This window comes from Anguilla anguilla, chromosome 4 (assembly GCF_013347855.1).
Source record: "Anguilla anguilla isolate fAngAng1 chromosome 4, fAngAng1.pri, whole genome shotgun sequence".
In the NCBI taxonomy this organism is placed as follows: domain Eukaryota; kingdom Metazoa; phylum Chordata; class Actinopteri; order Anguilliformes; family Anguillidae; genus Anguilla; species Anguilla anguilla.
In genome coordinates this window covers 49,367,520-49,386,512 of record NC_049204.1, presented here as the reverse complement: position 1 = coordinate 49,386,512, position 18,993 = coordinate 49,367,520, and the positions used below count along the sequence as shown (strand labels likewise).

The following is an 18,993-nucleotide window of genomic DNA, read 5'->3' as shown; positions in this document are numbered from 1 at the left end:
TGTGCAAAGATATTTTTCAGTGTTGTGGTGAGAGGTTTAAAGCCTGACTCAGACTTGGTTTGCATCACATCTTTTGTAACTGAAACATGGCTACCCAAAGTATATATTTATCCTATATTCAGGAGGAAAACAGGAAATTGATGCATCTACCACTACTAAATGCCGTTAGAAGGGGCAAACAAATGTGTGCATTTGCTGATGCATTATCACAGTCTCTAACTTTATCATTAGTCTGATAGAACTGTCAAAAATGTAGTTTGGAATTTGACCATCATTATTTGGAGCAGATGCCACCTTAATCTGTAAAATCATGCATAAAACAGAGGCCTAAGTGCATCTGCCTCAGCGAGAAGCAAATTGGCATAATTTGTTTTCTCATTGCTATTTGTCCGGGTGATATCATTGTGGTTTTGTTAGTAGACATGAAAAATATTTTAGCCCAGTTGTGAAGTACCATGATGGAACACCAGCGAGTAAGACACTGAGTGCTGTTCCAGGCTTTCAGAAAAATTGCAATTTTGAAATAAAATATCACTTTGCAGTAAATATCTCACTGCTGTTGTTCATCAGAAGAATGTTGTGAAGTCAAAGATGACTGCCACTCTGATGTTCAATGTTATGGGTGGGGGGAGGGATGCAGCTCTATCCCTGACGACCCTGACCTACTTTTTGTGGCTGCTTATTATTCAAGCTACAGTATACGTTCAAAAATGTGTGTAATTCGGTTTGGCATCCACTCCTGCGTGCTCACCCTGGAGCAATAGGTGCTCTGTAATATTAGTAGTGTTCCCTGTTGAGTCATATGTACTATAAAAATTAGAGTATACTCATAACTGGGGAAGAGGCTGTTAATTGTTACTTGGAAACTGCTTGATTGTAGGCCATATGTCTCATCTTTCTCATGTCTCATCACTTTTTGTACGTCGCTTTGGATAAAAGCATCTGCCAAATAAATGTAATGTAATGTCATCTAAAGCTGTGCCTATTAGTAGTAAAATGTTGACTTTTAAATTTTGGTTGAATTTAGTCTTAATGAAACCCCTAGGGGGCTGATCCTTGCAGATTTACAGGTTAATGAAATTAGTCAGAAATGATTAAACACAGAATTTAAAATGTCTGAATGCACTTGCATGTGGGAATTCTTGGCGTATTGGACGGGTTGTGTAATTAAAGCGTGGATTTGTCACCTGCTTGTTTTTTCACCTTGAAATAGTACTTCCTGGAATTGTAACACGATATACAAAATGATTCATTTTGGCATGACAATTTAATATATTTTTTCATGGTACAGTTGGCATTTTGCCATGAAACTAAATACTGTCCCCTCTTAATCAGCCAGGATAAAGATAAATTGGTTTTTTGGCACACGTTATTCTTATCTCCATTGTAAACCAATATTTATTCATGGCCACTTTTGAAAGTTTGGGTTGAATAACATTTTTAGAGGGAGCTCATTCCTGGTATATTAGATCTGAATGCGAGGAAATATTTGATGATTTTTGTTGTAGCTATTTTCATAGATTTAATATAGTAATAAATAACAATGCTATGGTGAGATGAAGAATTTACCCTCAGAGTATGTCTTTACTTTAAAATGGTGGTTAGATATCCTACTAGCTATCTTTGTGAGGCTAGTGTTAGTAATTGTGATTTGAACAAAATAATAATAATAATAATAATAATAATAATTCTACCTCATGAATATTTTTCTAATAGGAAAAATAAATTGTGGTGTATTTTAATAAAAAATAAAGTTATTCAGCCAGGAAAACACAGAGCTTTTGGTGACCCTTGTAAAATGACATGAGAGGGATATGGTGGTCTGCTGTGTGGAATACTAAAGAAGGGTACTGATGGATGTTGTTGGAGGAGCAGGAGGCTGCTCCTATCGAGTAGAATGGTATCACTTACTGGGTAAAGGGTTACCTTATTGGGCTGCCCAGCCATGAAAAATAATTATAAATTGGAGGGTAATAGCTATGGCAACTTGCTAATTTTCTTTAGCGTGAGCTCGTGCTTATTTTATCTTTGGTATATAGAGAATAGATGACAAAATAAGGGACCTGAAAATATACACAGCTAACAAACAACAGGCTTGTACGTAAATCAGATGCACTTTTATGACAACATTAGCTATCATGCTGATCGCAGACATAATGTATAATGATTCTACTATGCTAATCTTGCTCTGTATTGAATTGAAATGAAAAAAGCACGTATGGTGCTGAATTATTAAACCACTACTACAAATGTGAATGCATGTTAATATTTTTCATTTGACATCAATTCCATTTGCTCAAGTAATAAAATTTGCCAACTCAAATTTCCATGTTGACATTATGTAGATTTCCATTATCACCATCCAATCATGTTCTACTTTCAGAATACATTTACAAAGACATCTTAGAATAAATAACAGTAATTTAACTGAACTTAGGCCACCAATCAGTCTTTTGTACAGGTCTGTTTTACAGGGAATGAGGGACCGATGCTGTTTGAAATGGCTATGATCTCTTCATAGATGAGCAGTTGTGTCCTCTGAAGGTTATTAAGCATTCTTCATGATATTGCTAAAGTTAGCAAAATAAATGAAATAAGGCCATACTTCAATACTAGCAGTTCCAGCAGCCGTGTAATATTGTTGGGTAAATGATGGGGTAAAGACATTTCAAGAGTCATTTGCATTCATAATATATTTTAAGAATCTCATTTATTTTTCATGAAACTACTGCATACATGAAGGATGCCATAGGATACGTTGGTGCTTCATGCAACAAATGGGATCCGTGTGAAATAGCAGCCCCGACTCATAACATGAAAGCAGAAGAGAACAAGGTCTCTGGTGAGATGGCGAGAACATAAAAGCACCAGGTGTGGGAAGTTTTACTGAAGCACATTTTCCCCTCTCTAATCTCACACGGGAACGCGATGAGGAATGAAATTGGTTCCAGCCTGCAGAAGATTTATGATTCAGGACATAGGAGTTAAAACTTCAAAACAACTGTTGTTTGGTTTTGAAAATGAGATTTCAGGCATACACGTAACATAACATGAGAGGAATGTGGAAAAAATGTGTCAGAGACATGGCACTCATGGTTCAACAAGCTTTTGCGACCTCTTCTCATCCACAGGAGGACATTGTTAATAAATGAAACTGTGGCCTCCTTTTTATAGCAAAGTAGGTAATATTATCCACATTGGTGTCATATAAAATAATGAGCGTAATATGTTATGCATCAACAAACAAAAGAGCTCAGGTGCTCAGAAAGGAAAAGGTATTGTGCTTGACGATGGATCGTCACTCAGTGGCTATCTCTTTGAAATATCACCGCAAGCCAACAAAGCAAATGCAATTCAAGCATTTGGATTAAACTAGACAAAACTGTCACTTTCTTAGCTTATAATAAAAACATTAGACGTACACATTAATACTATTGTGCACAACATATACAGTCATATTCATTTTTTGTGTGCTTCCATAGAGAATTGACATATCCAAATATTGTTTTATCTTTCTTTAGCAGCATATGTGTGCAAAATGCCGATACTGGATACATTGTGAAGTCGTTTATTTGTGTTTCTTTTCCGAGAAACTTGGACTTGAATTGAAATGATTATGTGGTTCAGCCGTAGTCAATATTATATCCCACAGCTCCTGGCACATTCGTGTTTTTTCTGTTAAGCTCTTAGTGTCTTTCATTGCAGGTGGACACGTGGTGCATTGTTTTCCATACGACCATGTCTGTGGCAATGGCAATATCAACAGATAAGAATGTGTACACATTCAAATTAAAATGAGCGAAGTATTTTCCTCTGCTGAAATCTACACTGTGCTGTATTAATGTAAGCATTGGCTTCCTCCTTGCTAATCCTGCATGTATTACTTAATAGAGGGCTTAAAAACGGAGTTTTATGTTACACTTTGTGGAATGTGGTTTGCCTCACACTCAGAAGTTCTGTTCTTTAAATCAAACCAAGAAATATCATACTCCGGAGGGGAATAAAGACAGCCATTCTATAATTTCCAAAAACAAAATGGCCATATAATCATCTCATAGTTTTATTAAAATCAGTTGCAATACAGGACTGGTACGTTGCCACTGCAGCATTAATATGGCAGAAAAAGACATGAAATAAGATCCATTGCCAAATAAAATGGAATTAAACCAGATGATGTCAAACACAACAGCACATTGCATTTAGAAGGGAACCCGATTTTGTCTGCATGGTCATTCATCTGGTTTTGATTATGTGTTCTTTACGATAAGACCCATTACAGCACAGCACTTCTGCATTCAATGCTCACTATTAAAATGACCTTGAGCAATTCACACAAAGAGCATCATTCTGTTTTTTTTTAGAAATAACTTCCATAAATATGATCAAATGACGAATGCAAGTGTTCCTTAGATCCCCTTCTAAATTTATGCTATAATGGCAGACAGTAGTTCTTATTCTGTTTTAGTTGCTGTAAAAATTGTCCTGACGTTGCGCTGGATGTCTGTCAGAAGGCTGTGGTTACTTCATAGTAAAAGTAGAAAGGCTTGGCAGTAGTTTTCCATGGCTGAATCGACTCCTCAATGGTTTTATTTAGAAAAAAAATAATATAAAAATATTCTGAGCTGCAGGGCTTGCATGTAAATTTGGATATTAAGTATCTCTTTTCAACATTTGCATCATCAGCACACGATATAACATTATATGACCCTAGCACACCACGAGCTGCAAATGGAAGCTCTTTTTGTTAAGGTAGTGATGTCATTTTTATTAACTTACCAAATAGGTTTTTTTTAGAATTAGTTTGGCATATTCAAGTGAGGAGCAAAATTCTAAGGATAAAAAACATACTATGATGAAAAAAAAACATATAACAAATTGAGAGAAGCAAAGGACCTGTGTACATTTCTGAACTGCACACTGGAATTAGAGGAAGGCCATGGAAACAGAGTTTTAGAATGCAGTGCTTTGATCAGTGATTTCTTCTTGGGAAAAATAGTGTAGGATACCAATGTGCAATAAAATTGCTGCCCCTGCACGTGCTCATGGACATGGCAGTGTACATTAAAGTGGTATTTGTGCTGTTCAGAAAATGTGTCTCTTTTGCCATGAACTCCCTTTGATGTATCAATATGGATCAGATATACTTGCGGAGTGTTATAGTTGAAAGGTTTTGGGAAAATGTGCTCTCAACATACCAAGTAGTCAACACTTGGTTGATTATAGCTTTTTAAATGTATAGCGTCGCTGTATAACAAGGGTCTGTTTGTCAAAGACAGCTGGTTTTGAAGCGAAAGCCACCTGTTGTTTGAGCTAAAAGTATATTCAAAGCTCAAGTTTATTTAAGGGGCTAAAACAAAGAGCATAAACATATTTGCGCAGGCCTATAAGTTAAGCACTTCCTTAAAAGACTTGACTTTGGTCCAAATTCAGTGCAGTGTGATATTACCGGATTTTTGTTTCTCCATTGCTATGTTTATTGGAAACGGATATAATAGAGTAGATTCGTTTGATATCCGTCCTCACCTATTTTCTTTTCACTGTGATTTATGTCACAATTGAGAGTTAAATGTCTTCTCCATTTTCAAACTAATTAGCTATGTATTCAAATTAAAAACCTTCTTGCAGGACCAATATGTGATTTATCATTCTAATATGCTCTTTGATGACAGTGATTCTGTGTTGTGGTAATGAATGTCCTGCAAAACAGAAACAACATCAAGCAATTTCTTTGATTTTCCAACCCTTTATTTTCATAACATTATTTTTAACACATGGCTTGTGGGTCACACACATAAAATGTTAAATACATGGTATCTTTACCACCATAATCCATTTTCCTGTGGAAATGACATGATACAGTTTTGACATTTACTGTATGGCTTTTTTTCTTTGGGGCCTTCTTTGTCTGATTGAGTAGTTCTTATGGAACAGAAGACAGAACTATATAGGTTCAGGAGTCAAAATATTTTCTGTATGCTCTCTCTCTCTCTCTCTCTCACTGTCTCTCTTTTTCACACACATGCACGCACGCTCGCGCACACACGCACATTTATGTCCACACACATCCTGCCAGGCCTTTGCCCTGACCGTGCTGTGTCACTGTTCCTGGTTAGACTGAGTGTGCAGCACACTGCTACTCTGCCCTCACCCCTGTAGATGTGATAACCTTCAAGAGAAGAAATCTCATCTGTCAGGCTATTGGAGGCAATTGAAGAAATTTGTTTTTACAGTTGTGGTGGAAATCCTATTTCTCTGTTGCCGTGACCCCGGGCTGCACCCTCTCTCTCATCTGGGATTAGCGATGTGATTCAGGGGAGTGCGTGCGCCAGAGTGCAGGAAACCTTATTGTTACCGTACTTGCAATTTTGTTTTGTGGAGCGGTTTACCGGTCACCCCTTTGGCACCAGTGCTGATGTGACCAACTGTCGGAACTAAACACATTACGGCAGCACGGCCTCTGGCATTCTCAGAAATGTGCATACATTTGTTCTGTTTACAGTGTAATGTAAATAATTTCTTCCCGCGGTAAAGAGGTCCTAGCTGGAGAAGGACAGCCCTCCCAATCAATCTTTGGCTATTGGCCAGTGCTAAAATGAGGCAACCTGTGCCTCCACAAATCAGGTCATTATTTACCTGGCCTGCTGCCTTCCCCGAGCGGAGGTGCGTGCTGTTCTCTGCCTCCCACTGTGGCCTCTCACTCCTCACTTGCCGGTTCCAACCCCAGGCTTTATATAACTTCCCAAGCTGCAGAGAGGCAGCTCAGTGTTCAGAGACAGATAGCCCGAGGTGGTTGGCGAATTGTTTTCATTTTATCTGTGTACACAGTGCAGGGAGGGCCTGTCAGGGGCATGGTGTTTAACAACAGCTCCCCCCCCCCCCCATCTCTATCATGTAACTAACTCCTCATGGCTTTGAAGAGTCTCTTCAGCCTAGCTGGTGTGCTAGTTACTGGCAGTGCGCAACTCGCCTTCACATTCGTCACAGCCAGCAGTCTCGTGAGAACGGCTGAGGTACAGACACCACCTAAAGGCCCCTACCCAAATTGCCACAGGCTCGGTTTAAAGGGAAATCCTAATATTTTGTTCTTCCTTTGCCATGCCATTGAATGTACTTATATTCACTCTCAGTGTTGATTTCCTGGCAGAGTTATAGCATTTTCTTTGACAATCTTGTTCTTTACTTCCTTGCTGTGTGTGATCTGAGAAGTTTAGTCAGATATTTTAATCATAACTCGCTTTATCCTGTTATTGTTTATGTTTTGCTCTCATGTCAGAACGTATAAAGCGGGAAGAAATAAATGTGAATTTGTTGCTGGTGTCGATTCGGTTGTTAATGTATGGGCTGTTTAGGTTTCCCAGCAAGGTGGGTGGCTCACTTTGCCTGGTTTGATTATGATGCAGACGGGCCGTTTACCGTGCATTCCATCTCCCCTGATTGGCCTGCGGCTGCTTGTTGCAGAAAGTATATCAGTTATTAGTTAACAAGAAAGCTGGCAGGGCGGATCCTTTGTTCCTAATTGTCAGTTGTTTGTGCATTATTGATGTGGCCACAGAGCCTCACTTGGCAGCACAGCCTTTCTAGGTTTGCTTTCAGTTTCACAGCACTGCTGACTGACGTAAACTTTCCATATAAATTTTCATATGCAAATCATCAGAGCTGAAAAGAGGATGTGCAGGAAGGGGGTCATTCAGATGATTTGGAAAATTATAATCTTGTTATTAAATACAGTGCATATCCCGATGTTGTAGAGTCTGCTAAAGAAGGACTGTGGGCATGTATGCTTCTGTGTGTTAGGACAGCATGTAGAAAATGTATTAGGAGACACCTGTGGGCAACTCGAAGAAAAGCAGTTTGATGCAGGCATGAGTAAGGGACACGAAGCACGTTCTGAGCCTCTCAGGTGCAAAGTCATGTGATTATGTGACTACTACTATCCCTGCAGAGAGGGTTGTAGTGCCAGGTCAACATCCTGCTGCGTAGCTTCACAAGAATTGGGAGTTACTGTATTGTCTCTCTGTTATCACAAATGTCAAGAAAAATAAATTAAATAAGCACTAACGATACGCAGATAACCAGGAGAGGAATCAGGGCACATATTTCTGAATTAAACTTCGCTTCCCAATATTGAACTGAATGAGTTTTTTATGCGTCAAATTAAACGTGCTTGCTATTTCCATTCTTAGAAGCTGACCTCACAGCCAGTTGTGTGCAAGTATACTTAACTTTCATTTCAGCCGTTTAATATCAGTAACTGAGAAGGTGCACTCCTGTGGTAGTTCCCCTTCCCCTTAAACACTCTTTCTTTTCCTACCACACAACACCGCCACCTCACCATTCATCCACAGTGACACTTGCATAGTTTCAGTACTACGTGCGTGCCAGTTCATTTAATTCCATATCCTCAGGCCAGGGATTAGTAAAGTGAAAGAAGTTGGTTTAACAAAGGATTTGTATTTCAAAAAAGTATACTTGCTGACTTTTCTGTTTTAAGCTAGATTACTGTGCTAAGCTAATTAAAAGCTTGGGGAAGGTAAATATATTTATCAGGTGTAGCTTGGTATAGCTTATTCTCTTTAAATGGGCTTCACGTCTCATTGTGTTCTCACTTATTTTTAAACATCTGTATCATTCAATCATTGAAATTGTACCACAGAAATTATGTTTCTTTTTTCCTAGTTAGATATATTTCTTTCTTCTGAAATTTTTTTAATGTTTTTATAGCTTTATAGCATTTGCAGCTTCCTTTTGTATCTGGGACACTTGCTGGACGTAGTCCAAATATTTTTTAAAATACTTTTGATGGTTCCAGGTCCACACACTACAGTATGGCTGTCCAATGGATTTTTTCACAGCAAGCATGCTGTTTTTTTAGAAATATTTTTTTCAGCATATGCAAACAAAAGATTTGCATGTATTTGCATGGATGTCTATATACATAAGAAAAATATATATCATTGCTGTTCAGTACATAGAGCTGCTGACATTGTTTATAAACCTATTTCTAAAAAGGCAGTGCCAGATATAATGCATACATTAATATATAATAAGCAATATTTTTCAAATGTTTTTCCCCTTCAGTTAAATAGTTTATAGTTCGTAGCTGTCAAGTCAGATTAATAGCTCCCTCATGCAGATGAAAATGAAAAATGACTTGAAAATGAAGATTGTGATGAACATTGTTGAGAGTTGGTGAATCTGAACCTCATTAATAATTTGAACATTTATCATCATAGGTGTTTACTAGTGGCCTGAATTGCACTTGTAAGCCACTACACATTACTATTAATTTTCTGGAATAAGAAACAGTTGAGTTTAATGGCAGTTTGCGCAAGCTGCGATGATGATGGCTGCTCTGCCAACAGCTAATTAAAATGACCAGTCAGCAGAAAGGTTCCAGCAGCTGTTTCTGACAGGAAGACAGAAATCAGCAGAGAGGACACAATGGCTGCAAGACGCAAGTACCATAGCAAAAGACAAAAAAAACAAAAAAACAACAACAACAACAAAAAACAAGTAGAAAATGAAGGGGTCATTGACCTCTGGGCAAATATTTGAAAGAAATCTACTTGTGAAAGAAATCTACTTGGGCAAATATTTAAAAGAAATCTACTTGTTCTCTATGCAGAATAATTGCTGGTTCCATCGATCTCAAAATAATGTTTTCTACTTTCAAACCTCTGAGTAAACTAGTGTGGAAAAAGCGTTTGTGGTAACTTGATAAGTGTTTATATGGTACATACTGAGATTGGAACACATACTAGAGCTCTATATTGTTATGGCTCTTTATTGTTATTATCTAATTCAACTTAAGTGATTCTAATGATGGACCTTATATTGAGTTTAATATCCATTCTTGTAATATTGGATGTTTTAATATTGTATGTCTAAGAGAATGTTTGAAACAAATGCACAATTTATGTGAAAGGTATGATGTAGATATCAGTCATGGAAAATATTCATGAAAGGTATGTACCTAAAATATAACTAAATTCTAAGGACTGATATACCTTTGTCAAAAGTGTAAGACTATAAATCAAAACATGCTGTGCAAATTAAGAATGCTATTTCATTTTCTAGTTTCTGAGTTGTAGCATTTTTTACAAACTGTAATAAGCGAACACGAGGTCTACACTGCACCAGGCTTGTCTGCTGTCTCTTTCATTTAAGGCTCAAATGTCAAGGCAGAAATGTGTGTGTACTTGCTAAATTTATAAACAGACATGTGGCCCTCTTATCGTGATAGAAACAAACTGTTGGTGTGGTGACAGTTTTATGTAGACTGTTGTAGTAATCAAGAGAATGGATTTTTAAATCAATAGGCACGGAGGAATTAATAGACATTTCAATAAAAAGGGGAGAAATTTACTCTCCACTCTAATCAGAATTAAATGGAACTATCTAATATCACCATGAAGCCATAGTAAATGGACCAAAGCACTTTGACACATTGGAATGAAAAGAGGTATCAAAGCACTCCCTGCTTGTAATGTAGGTCACCGTAGTTGTTAAATAAACCACAGCAAATTGATCACATAATCAATAAGCTGGCATGAAATGAAATGTAGTCTTTGCGCAAAACAAATCAGACATCCAATCACAGAGTGGACACAAGAGACCAAAATGGGCGAAGGCATCTGATTATTTTTAGTCACAGAATTATCTGGTATTATGATAATATAATGCAATGTGATGCTTCATTGGACCAAGCACAAATATTTAGTGCATGACAGCATTTATCCCAGAGTGCTTCTCGCGCCTCATTTCTTCATAGCCTGTAGATTTGTACATTTCTGAGCTTCGGTCTGGGGTTTCTGCACAGATAATAGATCTGTAATCATCTGGGATTTTTAGAAGGGCCCAATCACAGCCCGACAGGTTTCTAATGGAACTTTGATGGCGTGTCCCTCTTGTGGCACTGAAATCATTACTGATTTCTTCTTTTGATATTAATCAGTCATCTTTCATTGCTTTTAATGGTGGGCCTTTGAAAATCCTGGTACAAAATGATTTGCCATCTGGTGAGATTGGATCCCCCCCCTCCCCTTTATTGTCAGTTGAATTTTTCACCTTGCGAGACCAATGTGAATGATATGGTGCATTGGTTAATTTCCCAGGTGTGTGGCACAGCTGGATGCCCGCTGGCAATTCGTCATTACACATTTATCAGGACAGGAAATTGCCCTAACTACAGCTTGATGATCAAACATACATTTCCTTGCTTAAAACTATGCAAATTTAACTCAGTTTTTTAAGGAGACGTTTACAGAACTGAAACTTCATTCGTATTTTATGGGTGCATCGGAATATATTGAAAGTAACTAACTGAGTCAAATAAAACATTATTGGGTATTAGTCATTTTGTACATATTTAATAAATATATTTCCTGTCCTACAGTAATTAAGCTGCCATGATTTTCAGACTGAAGAAAGGCTTATTTATCTAAGAGTCCACAGAAACACTACGCAAAACTAAATCAGATACAGTGCATTCAGATTTCTGTGATTTATGACAAGTGAAATTCTGTGGAGCCCAATGGACAGTGTCTTACACCTGTCTGCCAAAACCTACCCCCCATAAACATACAATTTTCTATGTATTTATATTCATTTCTCCCAGTAATAATATGCCTGCATGCTACTCTGACTGAGCCATTTTTTCTCTACTGGATTACAGATGAAAGGATACTATTATTTTCTTCCCTTCCTACGGTAATTACTATTGTGCTAATTACCCCCAAATCACTGACATCCAGGGTCAATAAGAATGGTAACAGGCACATTAAAGACAATTCACACAAAACAAAGAAAATCAACAAAGCCCTCTAGGGAGGGAAAAAGAACAATGTTTTGTTTATCTCTCTCTCTCTCTTTCTCCCTCTCTCTCTCCCTCCCCTTTCTCTCTCTCTCTCCCTTTCTTCCTCTCTCTCTCCATGTGTAAAGGAGTACTGACACTGAATGTTTCTTGTTCTTCTGTTTACAGTTTGACAGTGAGAACATGTACATGAGCATGTCAGAGCCGAGCCAGGACTTTGTGCCAGCAAACCAGGTGGGTTAATTAATCTTCACTGCCTCCTTTCAAGTCATAATTAAACTAATTTAAAGGGATGCATTGCAAATTAGTGGCACTATCAGTAACTGCCATAATCAGGAGTAATTATAATTCATAAACAAAGCATTTAAGCCTTGCTTCAAGGTAATGAGATTAAAGATGATAACACTATGGTGCAGTACGCAGGTTACTGGAGGAGGTGTCTCCACCTGAACTAAAATAAGAACAGGAGCCTGACATTTCTGAAGCTTCTGCATTGGCGCACTTACCTTTTGGAAAGGTTGCTTTCTAAACAACCGTTTCTGGATAAGCGGGCTTTCCCTGCTTCCCATCTTACTTCTAATCTCTGTGGAAAGGTGATCATTTGTCGGGATAAGCCAGGTGCTGGCTCGAGAATGTATTTTTGTTTTCACGCCATTGCCCCTGCCCAAAACAAGAGCAGTGTGCTATTGATACTTTACCGTCAATCACGTTGAACCACCACTCAGATAAAGGCAGATGTATTTCCTGAAGCTGGGCCAGAGAAATTTAATTAAATCAGCTATGCAACGTTAGTGGTTGGCAATGCAGTCGCTGTGAATCAGCATTTCCTTCAATGAGTTAAATGGAATTATGATGACATTTACCACATTCTACTTGATACAATAAGAATAATAATACCCTTTACATGTGTCAATTGGGTAATTTTATTGGAAAATGCATTCATTGAAAAATCACAGGAGCTAATGATTCACAGCTGTAGTACAATTAAATTACATTTTTTGCAATTAAGGACTTTGATTGGTGTATTCCATTTGCATTCAACTGAATCATAGCAAATAATTTATTTACCTAACTCTTACTTTTGGAGGAGCTTCATGAACATATAAATAAAATTGTATGTCTGTCTTTACTTAGTTTCTTTTTCTGTTCTCCAGGTATGTACAATTATATGTTTCAGCATCAAGAACTTGGCTCAATATTTTACAGCATTAGTGAAAATAAATCCAAGAGATTTCCATTGCAATTAAATTGTGTAGTTCATTCCAGAAGTTTTTTTTTTTTTTTTTTAATATGGCTTAGCATAAACTGTTTAGTCTGGCCTTTCCTGAACATTTTCCTACATTGTTCTCTCACTGCAAGGTCTATATAGACATTATATGTTTGAATATGAACTTACAGCTGGCAAGCGACTTGATGAAAAACAAATGTAATGAAACTCAGAAAAAAAAGAAAATTAATGCATACAGGCATATAGAAAATGTATGTGGGTGGTAATTTCATGCACAGAATCTCACTGAAGGCAAACATGTAGCAGTGCCTGAGAGAAGTGTGAAGGTGTTGTTCTTTGGCCATTCACACCTTTTTGCACACAATTACCCATGGGAAATGCTATACACGCTAATTGGTAGCACATTTGCAAAAGTGTGTGCACATTACACCTGAAACGGAAAGTTTATTTTCTTCTTATACAAGCATCAAGCCTAGATATGCACAAGTATATGCAAGTTTATGTTTTCTTTACTTAGTTTGCCTCTATGATGGTTAACGGTATGTGTCTGTAATAATCACTGTAGCATTACCGGGTGTATTGTTGATGTGGCTTAAAGATTTATTTCCTGATTCAGTGATTTTATGTATGTCGCAAATCTGTAAACTTACCAGGGTAGCTTATCGTACCTTTAAGGTTGAGTCAGACACCCTTTTCCTTAATTGTAAACATATGCAGGAAGATAAGAACTGTTTCTGCCTAATTGTGTTTAAAACAGCACCATCCTGCATGGCTCTGCCTAGGCTGGTTAGCCTAATGCATCACACAGGCTCTGGAGCAAAGCTCTACCATCTGCCTGGAATAAGACTCTTAATGAACTGAGTGAAAGACAGAGAGGGGGAAAAAAAAACACTGTGAGCAATAAACTGAAATGTCTAGCCGGGTTTGCATTTTAGAAAATGAAAACTGTCAGATTATATAAACTGAAAACAATGTTTCCATGAAAGCAGCAGTAATCACATGGATTCTGATAGCTCCAGCATGTTCTGTGGGTTCCGTCATCTACTCGCCTATCGAAACATGCAGAGCTCATGGTTTATGTTTGATGTCTGAGTGGGCTACTCACTGCTACTCCACGTAGTCTCTGCTACTAACCCAATGTGTTTAACTCCTGGAGCCTCAAAAGTCTACAGTAGGTAGAGGAAACAATACACAATGGTGTCCCTTGTTTGGTATCATAGAAGAGGAGGACCAGGAATCAATTTTGAAATAACTTCTCGGCCAACCTTTTAGCCACCTGACTCCAGTTTTGTATTGGAAAACTGGAACAAAGCATATGCATTACCCTGCCCACACTTACGTATTATTTTTATCCAGTATGGCTTTATCACAGTGAAGTATGTTGGTTGTAAGTTGCATGGTGTTGCCTGTTCTGCACGGGTTGATGGTGAGACGGTACCATTTGGTTTGATCTATTCACCTTACGTTTCACTTCAGTTTCGTGTGCCAGACAGCCCAAGCCAGCCGCAGCAAAATATGAAACAGACTGGACCCCCCTGGAAAAGAGAAGTACCATCTCCCATGGACTGCCATCGACTACCATGGGTAAATAACCTCCCCGTCAAAGAACACACAGTAAATGTGATTTAAGCTGGAGAACAACTGCACGCAACAAAACATTTAATACTGTTAGTGTGAATTCTCAACAATCAAAACAAAACAAAAACTGCCTTTATAAATTATACCAACTGCTTTGTCCATTGCAGTTTGTTATATTGTGATTGCTCTTATGAATGGTGCTTGGTTTATCTTTCAGCAAACTCTTAATGGCAGACTAAAAGCAGCAATTACACAGTTTGCACATCCAAGAGAATGTTTCTACAGTATCAGATATGGAGGCCTACTATTAGCTTGGAGGATTTACATAGGTCCCTTCTGAGTCTTAATGAGTGAGGGCTAATTGCATTCATTTGATCCAGTGAACAAGCAGATTGAGTTTCCTCTGCAGTTTGGAGGCAGCTGTCACTGCAGGAACACAAACCTCTGCCCATGAGCTGTTGTTATGAAATTAATCATCAATATATCAAATTGCCAGTATGCAGTTGGCAGTTGACTTTCACTGTGACATTTATTTGTCATCAAAAAGTACGTGCAATAATTTTGAAACACTTATTTTTATGGTGTTTCCTCATGTTTATTTGAATTATAGTTTTGAAAATCAGCTGATTAACAAGTATTTACCGTTTCAAAGAAATTATTTAAATTTTTGCTACAAAGCATGCATTTTTTCGATTCAACATTTATGGTTGCTTTGGATATCTGCAACATGCCTTGCGTAAATGAGACCATGAGGACGATTCATATTCTCTGTTATAGGATAAGAGAAATATAGACCGTATATAAATGATTAAGAAATTACCACAGTTAAAATGTACCTCTTCGTCCCATGTGAGGAAATTATTGGCAGATTTAAAAAACAAATTATTTGTTGTATATTTTTTGTTTGTTTTGCTTGCAGTTAAAATGTCAGAACTTAATGTTCACCAGTGAGCCACGAGCAGCATGAAAACAACTGTTGACTTTAAGAATGCATTAGCGCTATACTGAAAGTGTAGAGCAACCAGATCAGTAGGCACTAAATTTAATGACATACTGTGTTTCTGTAATGTTTCTTTGTTAATATGATGTGTTTTCATTTATTTGAATATGAGTTAATATTTTAAGACTCAATTAAATGCAGTGGAATAATGTGTGGATGAAATAGCAACTTTAGCAATAAACACTCTTGTGTCACAGGGTAGGAAGAAATGACTAATTTTGCAGCACCTGCTTGTGACTTATCCTCATGCTGCTGCCTAATATAGCCACAGTTCCCAGCATCCTCTGGGCTTTTTTTGAGTAAAAGTGCATAGCAGTTTGAGGTTAAACAAATGAGGCACACATGCATAATACTGTAGGAAAAACATATCCTCTCCCCAGCTCCCACTGTTGTTCCAATCCCCGCCCCCACTGCCCCTGCCTGATCCCCCTCCCCCACTGGGAGATTCAGGTGATTGGGCATTAAGTGGAGAATGCTGGGCTAAATCTAAACCTGTATACCCATATTGGGTCATCCTGTCGTGGAAAATCACTGGCTAACAGGTGCTCTCTCTGTTGGAGGTGTGTGCCTATATGGATGAATGCACAGACCAGGAGTCCAGGTACAAATCTATGCAAGAGAACACCTGCACCCCAGTAGAGTTTGTGGTGAATTGGAAACTGAGTTCACAGCCATGACCTGTCTGGCCTGCATGAACATGTTCAGTTTCTGAATCTACAGGTTTTTGAAAACATTGAGGGAAAGAACACAAAAGCTGTGTGATGTCATGTTATTTTCATTAGTAAAACTTGCTTTTTGTAAAGGGTGATGACACCATTTACACTTAAATGCAAATTCATTCTGCAAAAATGTTAATTCACTCTCTGTAAAAATCGTAATGCTACCCTGATACTTGGGTTCTTAAAAATTAAAAGAAACTGAAAAACAAGTCACAGCTGGACTCACTGTTCACAGTATAAAAGAAAATGTGCCCAGTGGGCCAATTTAAGGGATCTCTTATTCATATAAGCACATGTTTTAGTGATAAAGACACAGTGAAATAGTAGCATATGGTAGACTACTGCTCCTGAGACGGTGCTGTGAAGAAACTCAGCATTTGATTATGCTAATATAACGCGCTGTAATTATTTTTATATACAATATGTGCAGAGGACCAGTTGCGCACTTCAGTAAGCTTAATGAACGCCTTGACTCAATGATATTTTCTGAATTGCGTATTAATTTGTTTCCCCATTATATTTTGTTATTATCATTCTCGGGTTGTCATATATGTACACATGCCGAACGGAAAAATCTATCAAATTCTATGAAACAGTTGGTTGGATTCAATGACTGTGAAGCCTGGATTTCACAGTGTGTCAAGGACACGTACCCACATTCAATAGTGTCCCTACTTAGTGGATCCCTCCCCCTTCTCATTACGCATCCATAATGCGAGCAATTGAAACGAACATTAGCGAAGAAACTGAAACATAAATATTCTATTTTGATCTTGGCAGGGAACTCAGCAGGCTTTGGTCCTAAATGGAATAAAAGAGTCATCAGGCTGCGGCGAAGATATTACTTTATCTTTCCTTTTACCCATCATCCCTCCAAACCCAACATCCGCTGGCTCTTAACAGAACGTGACTTTCTTAAAAGATGATGCATTTTTCTACCGCAGTTCAGTGCACAGAACACACAGATCAGTGGTATTTGATGTGCCAAGATGGAAAACCACATACATTCCTTGTGTGTGTGTGTGTGTGTGTGTGTGTGTGTGTGTACCATTCTAGTGCAAATGAACACAGCAACTTTTCATTAAGCAATTATTTTATAAAGCATCTACAAACAGGTAACTTTATTTCCTCACGCTTACAGGTGGACAGAGGTGGTCCCTCTGCATGCTAACAGAGTCACCCTTCGTGCACCCTCTGAATGGGCATTTCCAGTCTTGCACAAATTGAATATATTTCTTACACTTCCTGCGTACGTTTAATACCGCTCAAAATCTGCAGTTGATTGGTATAGATAATTTGGGAAGTATTTCCAAAATGTTGGCTTGACTTGGAAGGTTGTTAAGGACCATGCCAATGCTAGTTCATAATTTTCCTCGATGTGAGAGATAACATTTGTTGCTTGATGTGGATGTGGAAGTAGAAGAGGAGAGCCTTGTCTTTGTTCAGTGAAGGGCCCTTAAACTGTTCAGAGAAGGAGAAGTTACAGTTTACTTTGAAGCAAGAAAATAATGTTTTCTTGTATAAAATGTTAAGTTGCAGGAAGTGAATGTGGTTGATGACAAGTGACAGTTTATTGTTATGGGTTTTGGCTGTTTAGGTGGAACCTGTGACTCATTTTGACTGGGAGTTCCCCCTGATGTATCTGCCATCCTAGCAAGCACTGGGCCTCTGAATATTAAGCATCTTCAGCTAAAACTGACCATCTCTATACTTCCTCCCCAAACCACTTCACTGCCAGCAGCAGCCCCCACCCACAACGCTAGTACTGAAACAGGCTCAGGAATGAAAGATGCAAATAGCATTCCTGTTGAAAGGTTATCAATTTCTTTTCACATTTCTGCATTTGACACTTTTTATTTAACAGATTCTCCCTTTTTATATAAAACCAATTTGGTTTTGTGCAGTATTAACTTCATTTAGATTTGTTAAATCCTAAAATGGCACTCTAAGGCTATGTTTCAATGCTGTTCCTACAAAACACCATGCGTGCTACCCTTATAGCCATCTGTTCAAATGCATTTCTAATTGAATAGACATGTCTGTTCTCAATTAATTTTAAGGGACTTTGTTACAAAATTTAATTAGAGTCAAACAAAAAAAAAAACTGTTGCATTTTTCATCACTTCCAACTGAACATTCATTTGAGAAAGAATTTAGCGTATGTGGGATTAAATGTTGAAATGTCGAAGATCAATATCCACTTAATAGTGCAATCAAACGAAATGAATTGAGGGCTCAGGTCCAATGAAATCCAATGTACAGAAAAACTGTTACCTTGTAAACACAGAAACACTGCTCTGAGGCAGAGAAGGCTGCCTGCATACTTATCAAAATGAGTCTGTAAACAGATGTTAAGCGCTTTACTGCTAGATTTTAATTTTGGTACAACCAGGATTGGTGCTCATAGAAAACATTGTGAGTTTTTTTTTCTTTTTACTTAACCATATAAATATTTACCCACAATATAAAATTTAATTATAAGATTATCTAGTTAATATATGAACATACTAATGGAAGGGGGGTAAAATGTCTATAATTTATTTATTTAAGTCAATTTGAGAAGCTTCAACCAAAATAAATGGATTTGCTATATTGATAACATTCAAGTATATATATGTTTTTTTTTCTGGTCTCTACTGACCTTTGTTCAAATAAA

The 18,993-nt window shown here is 37.7% G+C and overlaps 1 protein-coding gene across 2 annotated transcripts in view; it reads left to right on the top strand.

Moving 5' to 3' along the window:
- Positions 1-18,993, top strand: part of tox (thymocyte selection-associated high mobility group box) — a 70,185-nt gene that overhangs the window by 25,580 nt on the left and 25,612 nt on the right. For both annotated transcript variants that reach the window (XM_035416074.1, XM_035416073.1), the window contains exons 2-3: positions 11,981-12,046; positions 14,517-14,624. In XM_035416074.1, coding sequence (XP_035271965.1) covers positions 11,981-12,046; positions 14,517-14,624 — 174 coding nt within the window. The remainder of the gene's footprint in view (positions 1-11,980; positions 12,047-14,516; positions 14,625-18,993) is intronic.